Source organism: Notechis scutatus, chromosome 1 (genome assembly GCF_049901735.1).
Source record: "Notechis scutatus isolate UNSWTSFEM ecotype Mainland chromosome 1, rNotScu1.2, whole genome shotgun sequence".
NCBI lineage: Eukaryota > Metazoa > Chordata > Lepidosauria > Squamata > Elapidae > Notechis > Notechis scutatus.
The window spans coordinates 290,277,992-290,290,201 of record NC_142009.1 but is presented as its reverse complement, the minus strand read 5'-3'; the positions used below and the strand labels follow the sequence as shown (position 1 = coordinate 290,290,201).

At 35.9% G+C, this 12,210-nt stretch overlaps 1 protein-coding gene across 4 annotated transcripts in view; it reads right to left on the bottom strand.

Moving 5' to 3' along the window:
• Nucleotides 1-711: 711 nt before the first annotated feature.
• Nucleotides 712-12,210, bottom strand: part of MIA2 (MIA SH3 domain ER export factor 2) — a 62,015-nt gene continuing 50,516 nt past the window's right edge. For 2 of the 4 annotated variants that reach the window (XM_087951857.1, XM_087951858.1), the window contains exons 23-30: nucleotides 11,988-12,055; nucleotides 10,594-10,676; nucleotides 10,137-10,265; nucleotides 5,042-5,200; nucleotides 4,027-4,158; nucleotides 3,038-3,111; nucleotides 2,161-2,392; nucleotides 712-1,236 (exon numbers count right to left, since the gene is read on the bottom strand). In XM_087951857.1, the coding sequence (XP_087807983.1) occupies nucleotides 1,055-1,236; nucleotides 2,161-2,392; nucleotides 3,038-3,111; nucleotides 4,027-4,158; nucleotides 5,042-5,200; nucleotides 10,137-10,265; nucleotides 10,594-10,676; nucleotides 11,988-12,055 (1,059 nt within the window). In that variant the 3' untranslated portion in view covers nucleotides 712-1,054. The remainder of the gene's footprint in view (nucleotides 1,237-2,160; nucleotides 2,393-3,037; nucleotides 3,112-4,026; nucleotides 4,159-5,041; nucleotides 5,201-10,136; nucleotides 10,266-10,593; nucleotides 10,677-11,987; nucleotides 12,056-12,210) is intronic. The other 2 variants (XM_087951859.1, XM_087951860.1) reach the window with 1 other exon arrangement.

Below are 12,210 nucleotides of genomic sequence, written 5' to 3'. Positions count from 1 at the left end.
TACTTCCCTTCATGTAGACTTCGACCCATTAAGGACTACTCGAGTACGGTTTGTCAGCCAGTTGCGAGTCCATCTAGTGGTGGTGCTATCTATTCCACTTTTTTCTAGTTTACTAAGAAGTAGGTTGTGGTCTACTTTGTCGAGTGCCTTGCTGAAATCTAAATATATTATGTCCCCAGTATTTTGCTGGTCTACTAATTTAGTCACTATCTTGAAGAATGAAGTAGAAAGACAGTGCAGATACTCCCCGAAATACAACTGCAATGGAGCCTGCCCATTACAGTTGTATATTTCAACAACTTTTTTTGCAGCAGCAGCCATTTTCATGACAGTCATTAAGAGGATGTCACAGTTGTTAAACAAATACAGCAGTTATTAAGCAAATTCGCTGTTTACTATGGTGTTGATGTTTCTGAAAATCCTTCAGTTTTTGGCAAAATCATCGTAAAACAGGTGACCATGGAATGCTGCAAATACTGTAAATGCAGCTGTGTTGTCAAGTGTCCAAAGTACCCCTCCCAGTGGGGAACTTTGGAACTGGATCTTAGTTCCCTTTTTTTCCAGATAAGTCATAACTTTGAATGGTCGCTAAACAAACTGTCATAACTTGAGAACTAACTACACAAAACTTTATAAGGATTGTCATGGAATATACTTTCAGAATTGATTTTAAAAAAAGAGGACACTGACTTTTATTAAATAATCAAAATCTTACAAATTATTAAAACCTTTTTATTTTTTAACACCTGCATTTCACCATAATATTCATTTTCACGTGCATTAATTTTTTATGAGACCAGGTGTAGTCAAAAGACAGCTAGAGAATTCTTATTGGACTAAATTTTACATCTAGATAAGCAAAATAAAAATATTTAAAAGTTGCTGCTGTACAGTTATAATTTATTCACAGTCAAACCAGTATTTACAGATCACTCTCCTGAGAATTACTCTATTCAGCTTCAATTTGAGCAATAATAGAGTGGATTAAGTAACAAGTTACTTCAGTTGAGAAGAAATAATTCAGTCAAGAGAATTGTCAAGAACAAAATGACACTCAACCAGTTTCTTCTTGTGATTCTCGATTATCTGTAGATGATACAGTTGACAGCTGTGTTAACTCAGCAGAAACCTCATTTCTGTTATCAGATAGTGGTGGTGGAGGGGGAGGAGGGAAAAGGCCAGCCCTTGGAGGAGGTGGATATTGTGAAAAAGGCCTCATAGGAAATGGACCTCTCACTGTTCAAAGAGAATTATCAACATCTTTTTTAGTTTGAATGTAGAGCAAAGCTAGTTATATTTGTACATACAATTCAAAACTGGTAACAAACAACATTTTTAAAAAATCTCATTAAAAGAAAAATTAAAACTGAATGTTTCACTCTCTCAAAGCTGCTTTTGCCAAACTGATGTTCTCTCAATATAATGAACTCTAATTCCCATTAAATCAGGGAATATGAAGAAAGCATCAATCTGAAACTTGGTCTGAATTCATGATCCTTTTATCAAAGGTGTATTTTAATTCATTTTGCTACACTTGCCTGTTCTCATATCCGTCCGTCCATCCATCCATCCATCCATCCATCCATCCCCTCACCCATCATCTGATTTAAAAGATGATTGTTTCTAAGTGATTTTTAACAATACAAAGACATTAAATAATGCAAATTAGTATGATTCAATACAATATAATATTACTGAAATTCCTAGCAAAAATCTCTTGTAATGCATTGTAACAAAACAAAAACAGATCTTCAAGGCTTTCCCCCATCTAGGCCTCCACAGCCTCCAAGGAGGAGAAGGAACCTTGATAGCATTTCTTGGATAGTCTGGGGTCACCTTAAACAGCTTTGGGACAGAGCATAGGGACCTGGCACATGGCATCTGGGAACAACATGGAGGTATCTTTCCCGAAGAATCTAAGAATGTGCCTTAGGAAAGAGTTTTAAACTAGGAAAGAAAATCATGTATCAGAAGCAATTAGGCAAATTAACTGGTATTAAATCTCAAAAGTAAGGAAATTGGACTGTTCTGTTAAATCTAACAGAAAAAGATATATCAGATCCAGATACATCTATTTCTTCTTGGACTGTGCCTCAATTTATTATGGTTTGTGAATGTTTTACTAGAAATTTATTTAGTATTTAGAAACTAGTTACTTACTTGGTAATAGAGGATGTGGCAAACCAGCAAAATCCCTTGGAAAATATTCCTGTGAACCATATACAGAACTAGGAGGTAGTGGTGGAAACGGAGGACCTCTTCTCATGAAAGATCCCCTTGGATCCATTGACATTAGAGGACCTCTCAAAAATGGAAGTGGTGGTGGCACAATTCCTGGTCCTAAGGTTTCGTTTTCAGGAGGAAAAGACTGATCGTGTATATGGTACATATTCTGTAAAAAAAGAAATGTAGGCAAGTTAACTTTGAAAAGCACCTGTCATTTACATGTGCTTTTTGAAAGCAGACTAGAGTAGAAATGGAATCCAAACCAGAGACACAAACCAAAAACAATGCATTCATAAGCTTCAACTGAGAAAACATTAATTAAAATAAGATACAATGGAGTGGGTCACAAACGAGAGAGTACAGTGAAAACTTCTGGGTTAAGTGAAGGGTGGGATTTTCATTCAGCCACCTTTTCCGCTGGGCCCCCAAGCCATCCCTGCATCTGTACCCTCAATCAAGAACAGTTTTCCCTGATTCAAAAGGGACAAACAGCAAAAAATTGCCTTTTCTCTTCTGAGAGCACAACTACCAAATAAGGATGGAATCTAAGCCCTTTTCTTTATAGGAAATGCAACCCAGTCCTCATCAAAGAACTATTTTTACTTCATGTTTTTTCTTTCCTTTTGCTTTTTCAGTTATAAAATTATTCAGTTATAGAAGCGCTATTTGAACTAACATTTATTCAGTGTCAGAATATGGAAGCATTCATATAAATGAAAATAAATACAAAATACAAATTATACAAAAATAGTTCCAGCACTGCAATTTTCAAATTTAATTTTTTTTCTCAGTTTTTCTGTGTTTTACTTACACTGTCATTTGAATGATCTCTTAATTCATCTCTACTCAAGTCCATTCTTAAGTTATTTTCAGATGATGGTCCATCTGGATGTGAAAGAAAGGAATACATATTTAACCTTAAGCAGACTCACAAACATATTCCTTCCAGATGGCTATAGAGACAAGATACAATGTCAAATGCAATGTTTTCACACATTTAACACAAATGCAAAATGAGAAACATGAATGCTTCTCTGCATTAAAAAAAAATGAACCACCCCATATAGATACAAAATAAATAAATGTTAACATTCCTGCACAGAACATTTAAGACTTTCCTTTTTCACACTTGTATGGCTAGTGTGCAAGAATCAAGAATGCTGCTTAAATATGCTAGCTACAGAAAATGAAATCATTTATTATGATTTGTTCCTAAGTCTGAATAACTAATGTTTACTAGTGTTGGATTAAATGTCTTAAATATATATTTAGTATGAAATCATGTTAAGTGTATTGGGCTGTATTTAGTTTTTAAAACATTTGTTTTTTCCATATTTCCTTTCTAAGTAAACTTCCCCTCAGCCTCAATTCTGTTTATGTTCTTCTACCTGATTTCATGCAAAGTCCTATGCATCCCATGCAACATACTCAGTCTGAGGGAACAGTCAAGGTTGCTGAAAAGGCTGTTATGGGGCAGCATGGGAGAAAGATTTGTTGGATACATTATTTCCTATTCTCACAACACAGCTATTTTCCACATCTGATGAGTGTTTAAAGTAAATTCACTTGTTTCCTAACTTCTGGCACTGCTGCTTTCTATGTGAGAAATCGGAAACAGCTGGACTGCAGAGGGCACAGAACACATACCACACCTACAGTATTACTAACATTCCTCGATGTCTTACTAACATTCTTAGATTATCTTACTAAGAAGAAGAACCAAAGCCTCAAAATGTGCATTTGTCTAGGTTCTAAAGAATTACTTTCAAATTCGAGTATTTAAAACACTACAATTCCAACCTGTTTTATCAACTGAATGCATGTTATAACTTCTTAGTTCAGCTGGTCCTGAAAGCCTTCCAGAGTTTACAGGATGGGGATAAAATCTTTCTGGTCTTCGAGGAGGAAGAGATTGCTCATTATAGAGGTGACCTATTATTTAATAAAAAAATTAAGCTTTTTCAGAAGAATTCCTGAACAATGCCTACAGCTTATTTTATTTCACATTCCTTATGCAACAGTACTTACAAGTTAAACTATAATGGGTAAGAGGCACGTGCTTCCAGAAAATGTTAATGGAATCCAATACTTATTACTTACTTAATATAGAATGATAAAATCATAAGATTGAAAGGGAAAATTGAGGTCCTCTAATCCATACCGCTTGCCTATGCCGTCTCACAAAAAATTGCTATCCAGCTATTGTTTGAAAGAGTCTTTTAATGGAGCCCCAATAACTCCAGTAAGCAGGCTGTTTAATAACTCTCATGGTCAGGAAATTCCTCTCCAGTTCAATTTTGGATTTCTCTCTGTAAACATATCTTCACTGGAAAATTAATATGTAACATGATGCTAGAAAAATGATTCAACTATACTAGTCTGAGGAATTCCTGGGACATCCCATTTTTAAAAAATGGGCTAGATGAATATCAGTACTATGAAGGTAGTTTATACAGTATATTTTCAGAAATATGTAATCTGGAAATGGTTCTAGGGTTCTAATATAAGTTTTGGATTAAATGAACCAAAAATATACCCCTTAAAATGTTTAAATCAGCTAATTCTGTAAAAAAGGGATGTATTAGGTATGTTCTCCACCTTGAATTATTTATAAAACTAATAAAGTGGGATCTAAATCAATAAATATTCATTCTGAGGAAAAAACAATGTTTAGAGTATACCACCTTCAAATGATTCGTACATATTCATCCACTGAAACCAAATCAAAGATCCATTTCAAAGTAGATCTCAGTAATATTTCAATGTAGTTTCATTTCTGAATTTAGCAAAGAATGGCAGATCATGTTTTTTTTACCTGGGTGAGGGAGGATTACTCTGTGATCTCTATCCCATGGAGGTGACAAAGATCCAGTGTCAGAAGGTGGCCTGTGTGGATCAGATAACCTACTGGTGTTCAGCTCTCCTCTTTCATTACCAACTTCAGTTATGCCAGGATTCCCCAGGCCTCTTGAACCTAATCAAAAAAATTACCATGGATCCAATTAGCTCAATATCTAATAGTCTTAACTGAACCAGTAAATACCATGTCCATTAATGGTGTCCATAAATATTATGTCCATTTCAAAACATTTAAGTCAGGGGTGGGATTAAACCGATGTTACTACTGGTTCGGTACTTATGTTTTGCTCGCAGTGCGCGCTGTGCCTCCCAGACATCTGATAAGCACTGCACGCAGGTGTGCAGCATTTGAAAAAAGCCTTTTTTACTGATTTTTCAGCCTCAGCTGTGCCATGTAAAGCAGCTGAGGTTGAAAAAGCAGGAAATAAAGGTCAGGAAAGAGCCCAGGTGGGCGGGTGGGCCAAACAGCAGCAGACACAGAACAGGTTTGGTGTCTGCTGCTCTTCAGAGCTACCGATTCTACAGAGTCGGGCAGAACCAGTAGCATCCCACCCCTGATGTAAGTCTGTTGTCTCATATTTATCATAAAAATTACTCATTTATCAAGTTTAGGTAAAAAGATAAATTTTACTAAAATACACAAGTAAAATCTCACTAAAGTTACAAATAGGATAACAAAACATAATGTGTTGTGGTATTTAAGCTGGCTCATAATATATTTATGTAAAATTTGTATCATGCAGCTTGAATTCTCCGAGATGTACAGTGGATATAGAAAATCTAGTTAAAATGCCAGGTTTTTGAGATGTAAAAATATCAGACCAAGAAAAATCTGTTCAGAATTTGTTCGACCTTTAATATAACATATAAGCTCTATAATTCAATTGAAAAAGAAACATAAATCTTTTAAGAGGGAAATAACAATAAAAAGTACAATAGCATGGTTGCATAAATATACCATCTCATAAGTAGGGATGTGGTTATATTTAGAATGAACCAATGACACTCAAACCGATGGTAAATAGTCAGTACACATCTGCCATCAATTGAAGTGACTGATCAAACCCATATAAAGTTCAGCTGTTTTGGTAGGATTTTTTTGATATTTACTCAGTTGCCTCTTAAATCAAAAGCCATGATCTGCAAAGAGCTTACAAAGTATCAAAGGGATTTCAATGCTGGAAGGTATCCGTCAGAAGGGTACAAACAAATTTTCCATGAAACATAGTGATGATAATCAACAAGTAGAGAAAAACAGTGATATTACCAAGAAGTGTATATCCCTCCAAAATTTATGGGGAAAAAACAACCAAGAAGAAAACTGGACTGGGAGGCTGCTAACTTTAAAAAAGCTACAGGTATTTCTGGCAGGTATTGATTGTATACTACATGTGACAACAATCTCCAATATTCTTCATATGTCTGGGCTGTGATGTACTGTGGCAACATGAAAGCCTTTTCTTAAAAAGAAAATCACCCAAATTATTTTTCACAAAATACATTTCACAAAAACCTACATCAAGTCTGATAAAGGCATGTAGAAATAATGTGTTATGGTCTTATGAGACTAAGGTTGAACTTTTTGACCATGATTCCAAAAAGTATTGTTGGTGCAAAAATGACATTGCGCATTACTAAAAGTACATCAAACCAACAGTGAAGCATCGTAGTGGCAGCATTATGCTTTGGGACTGTTTTCCTCAGCTAGAATTGGGGCTTTAATCAAGGTGGAGAGAATTATAAACAGTTCCAAATATCAGGCCTCTGCTACAATGCTGAAGAGGAATTTCACATTTCAACACAACAACCCACAGCATACCTCCAAATCAACAAAAGAATGTCTTCATCAGGAGAAGATCAAAGTTTTGGAATGGCCCAGCCACAGCCCAAACCTGAATCCCTTTGAAAATCTGTGGGGTCACCTGGAGAGGGCTGTGAATAGGAGATGCCCTCGCAATCTGACAGATTTGAGGGTGCTTTTGCAAGGCACAGTGGGCAAAGATTCCAAAAGCAAGGTGTGCCAATGCTGATAGCCCCAAAGCTCCCACCCCCCAAAGACTGGATACTATCAGAAAATCAAAAGATGCTTCAACGACGTATTAGTTTAAGAGTATGCTCATTTATGCAATCACATTGTTGTACATTTTGTATTTTTTTCCTAAAAAATTCAGTTTGTTTTTCAATTGAATTATACAGTTTATATGTTAAAGGTGGAAAAATTCTGAACGGATTGATCTGAGTCTATTTTTTTTTTACATCTCAAAAAAATTGGCAATTTAATGGGTGTGTAAACTCGCAAGGCACTTCTTTCCGGTGGTAACTTTGCAAAGAAGCTAAGGGAAGGGGGCATGGATATGATTGGAATGTGTGGAAAGCTGGAAGGGAGAAAAGGAATTTACATGAGCGATTTGCAGCTTGAGAAAATCTCACAAGCCCAAAGTCAAACACCGAAGACTTTTGAAAGCTGCAGTCTGTTTTCCCAAAATAAAATGCTTAACCTGGATTGGTGGACAGTGGACACTGGGTGGCCTAGGAAAGAAAAGGAGGTTTTACTATGCTGTGTTTTGCGTCAACACCTTAGAACTGGCTTTGCTTCTTCTATGCCTATATGGAACTGTCAGTAAACTTTTACTCCCAGGTGTTTCTTTTGCTGTACATGCCAGTGGGATGGTTGACACTTTCTATATCCACTGCAAACACCCACTGGCCCAATCTAGAGCAGTAAAACCTCTGAAATTAGAAAATTCACATATGTTATTGGCATCAAACGTTAAAGAACTCTTCATACAATTTTTAAAAAGGGTATGCATTTCCACTTCTACACACATTCTGATCCGGATTGGGCCAGTGAACACTAGTCAAGAGAAAATGTTTTAAAAAGTAGAGCGATGTATATTTTATATATTGTGTACTTTAACTGTAAGGCAGTCTGTAAATGGCTCTAACAAACCTCTTCTTTTAGTATTATTTGGTTTCAATATTATAACTGAAATGTTATATTCCTGTATCTTTTCTGTTATACAATGTCAATGCAGCTTTAAGAAGTAAAGACTTTTCTAATTTGCCCTTGCTTTACTCATGGTCATCTTAGATTTTAGAAAAGGAAAATCATATTCATATTTTACTTTACTTTTTACTTCATATTTTCTTCCTTTACTTTTCCTTTACTTTTTCCTCCTTCCTTTTCCTCTGTAATACATCCTCAGGATCTTTCCCTCAGGACAGAAGAGATTCAGACTTCAGAAGAGATTCAAACAGAGCTCAAGTAAGACAGCTGGTTTTTTTTTAAATTTCATCAATAATGGCCAGTTCTTTGAGATTGCCTAAATAAGCCACTTCAGTTTTCTTGGCAAGGTTTTTCAGAAGTGGTTTGCTTTTTTGGCCCCTTAGGGCTAGAGAAAAAAAATGACTCACCCAAGGTCACACAAGGAACGTTGTGTCTAAATTGGGACTAGAACACAGTTTCTAGCCTGATGCCTTAACCACTACCCAAGCTGGCTCTCAGATAAAACTTTTATCTGACCATAAACATGCATTGTTGAAACATCTGTCTGTTTATAATTCTTAAGACTTTTGTTAACTGCCTAGAACTCTAAAAATACTGTGAATCTTTGAATCTGGCACTGTTCTTGATTGCTGTTAAACCCTCAAACTTTTGATCAATAAAGTTCATTAGGGTGTTTTTCTTTGCCACTGCTTCTATAAATGCCTATGTTTGTATTGTTCTATTGACTCTAAGCTTATATATGAACAGGAAATATGCAAGAACTTGTATCAATATGCAGTAGGAGTGTAGGTAAGATTAAGGGAGGAGATGCCTGTGCTTACACTTCTTCCAATTCTCCAATTTAAAATAAACTATTATTGTGTTTTGTCTTGTCTGCAAAAGCTGAAAATTTCCTTAGTATTCTCTGCCTTAGGCGTGCAATTGTTTAGTCATGTCAGGCTGTTACTTTGAAAACCACCACCATCACCCTGAAACAAAATCCACATTATACTAAGATTTGTCTTACAAAGTAAAGGAAGGAAGGAAGGAAGGAAGTCTTTTCATCAACTTTATCACTACGTATTTTCAAACAAACATTGCTCTCAGAGCCCAATTCTGTCCCAAACCCAACCTCCTCCAAGAAACCCATCACATCTTTTAAAGAGATTGAAAGAGTTTTTTCTTATTTTAGAAGGATAAATTAGAAATAAGTGTTTTGAACAGGTGGGAAAAAGAAACTGAAACTATATTCAACCTTTTCATTTTTAATTAATTATAGTTCAAAAGCAGACAAACAGTTTGAGTATCTTATTCTGATTCTCAAACCATGGTATGTGTTGATCTCTTAGCTACTTCATTATATTTGTTCATTCCAGACTGTCTTATGCTGGCAGTTTTGGAATAAAGTATAATAGCTTTAAAGCCAGCTTTAGGCCACAATCAACTATCTAAGATGGCAAAACCCATACAGTATTTTATTGTAACGTAAGGAGAATGATGCCTGCTTTTCCTTTCATCTCACTTATTTTAGTTTTAAAGACTACCATTTGGTCCATTTTTTATTAATTAATGATTAAGCAGTATTGGTTTAGGACAGGGGTGTCCAACCTTGGCAACTTTAAGGCTTGTGGACTTCAACTCCCAGAATTCCTCAGCCAGCAAAGCTGGCTGAGGAATTCTGGGAGCTGAAGTCCACAAGCCTTAAAGTTGCCAAGGTTGGACACCCCTGGTTTAGGACTTTATAAAACTAAATTAATTTCAAAACTAATCTTTATGCAAATGGATTCACAGTACTGGTGGATCAAAGATTTACAAAATGTTTCAGTCAGGAACAAGCGTAAAAATGGCTTTCATGAAGGCTCCTGCCTTCTCTCTGCAGGTTTTCCATAAAAATATGTAATACAGAAAGTTGGACATATGGAATTACTGCTCTCAGCTCCATGCTAGAGACCATTTATATAGATAATACAAATTTATCTGAAAAGAACTATTACCAAGAAAGGAGGGATAGACTAAGAGGAGAGAGAATCCAGAATCATTAAGTTTTCAAATTTAAGAAGTGTACCTCTTCCTCCTCCACCTGGAAGCACAGGTGAAAGTCTTAAGGGACCCTCCAATAAGGTTGGGGGGGAAAGAAAAGCTCTTGTTTCTGATGAAGGTCTGCCCATTGGTGAGGGTCCATATGGGGACTGCTCTGGAACAGTTAAAACAAAATACTAACATTCACAAAGTTAATGTTAATGGGTGTATAGAACAACAATTATTGATCAGCTCAGATTTGAAGTTTAAATTGGAACATAATAAAGTCAACTGATTGACTTTTCTTATTAGCCCTGCAATTACACAGCTCAGTTTTTGCTAATCATTTAAGGAATTATGCAGGTTTTATTTAGGAATCACTGGGGGAAAAATTAGGTATTGTAATTAAATGAAATGTAAATGCTAATTAATTTGAATTGGTAGCTTGGTACATTTATTCAACAATTAAGGAATTACACTGGAAATTAAATAAAATGCCATACCTCTGCCAAATGCTGTGGCTGTATCATCATAAGCATAAGGATCTTTTTTCAAAAAGTTGTATTTAAGTTCTATTTCTGTCAAACTAAAGAAAAGAACAAAAAGCTATGACTGCTTGGACCATTTAATTTTTCTACTGCAAAGTAAAAATCAGTTAATCAGATAGCTCACGGGCATTGGCTGATTCAATGATTTATACATACATATGTTTTGGATGGCTTCCCAACTTGCAAAATGATTTTGAGAGGCTAATTTAGGACTAAAAACTAAACAAAATAAACTATGAAAACAACAAAATATAAAATAGCACAAACCAAAGCACTCAACATATCCAAAATCTCAAATCCATTTTCCAGCAGGCTCATTCATTGTACTAACCCAGTATTTTGCGGAGGGCGGGGGAACAAAAGGAAAAATACATTTTTGAAGTCTTACAGAAGACCAGAGCCATCCACATATCATAGAACGTGCTGTTCTGAAAGGTAGGAAATCATGACAGAGCAAGTACCATTAGATAGCACTGTTCTATGAAATGATCTTAAGTCTACCCAGAAGCCTGCAGGAAACCAGTTTAGCTCATGTAGTAGTGTTGTTACATGGTGTCCCATTCCTGGCTATATACCACTACATTACTGATTAATTCTAGTTTCTGGATGGTCCACAAGGGCATCCTGATGTAGACCAAATTGCAATAGTCCAAGTGTGATGTGACCAAAACATGAGTGGACTGTGACCAGGGCTTCCTGATCAAGAATCAAGTGCAACTGATATACAATATGAATTTGTCCAAAGGCCTGCTTCATCACAGCTACATCTACCTCCACTAATTCAAGGCAACCTCCAAAATGCACAGCAGTTGTTTCTGAAGGAGTGTAACTCCATACAGAACTAAAGATGGTCAGTTTTCCGAAAGGGAGAGGGTCCTTCACAATCATTCTGAGTTGCTTGGGTTTAGCCAAAACCTGTGCTTTCCCATTCACACCACTTCATTCTCCAGACATGAAGAACAAACCTTGACAGCATCACTTGGTTAGCCCTGAGCACAGATACAAAACTCAATATTATGATACATATTGATGATACTTTACTCTGCTCCAATTGATGACCTCATTCAGTGGCTTTATGTAAATAGTGGTGGAGAGGGAAAAACTCTGAGTATCACTGCAAACCAGGAACTTAAGCCTATACTCCTTCCTATCAATGTCAAATGGAACACCATGGCCCTTTTACCAACATCTGAAGCTGTCCAGGAAGATACCATGACTGATAAAATCAAGCCACTGAGAGATCACAGAGGACCAGGACAGGGCTAAACATTAACCCAACATAACTTATGTTTAGAACTAATGCTAAAACTTTTTTCATGTTTTCTAAACATGAACATCTTTATACTTACTTTTGTCTTCTGTGTTGATTTTCCTTTCTCATGTCATTCAGTTGTCTTTCAGCTGCCCGGGCTGTCAACTTCAAATATATAGCAAATATCAGAATTTTTTCTAAATAAATAAATGTGCTATAATTTTTGAAAGTTCAATAAACATTTTGAAAATCAAGTATGTAATAATTTTACTTAAAATCTAATTCCCTTTAAGGTCTATGCATTACTTTAAACAATAATC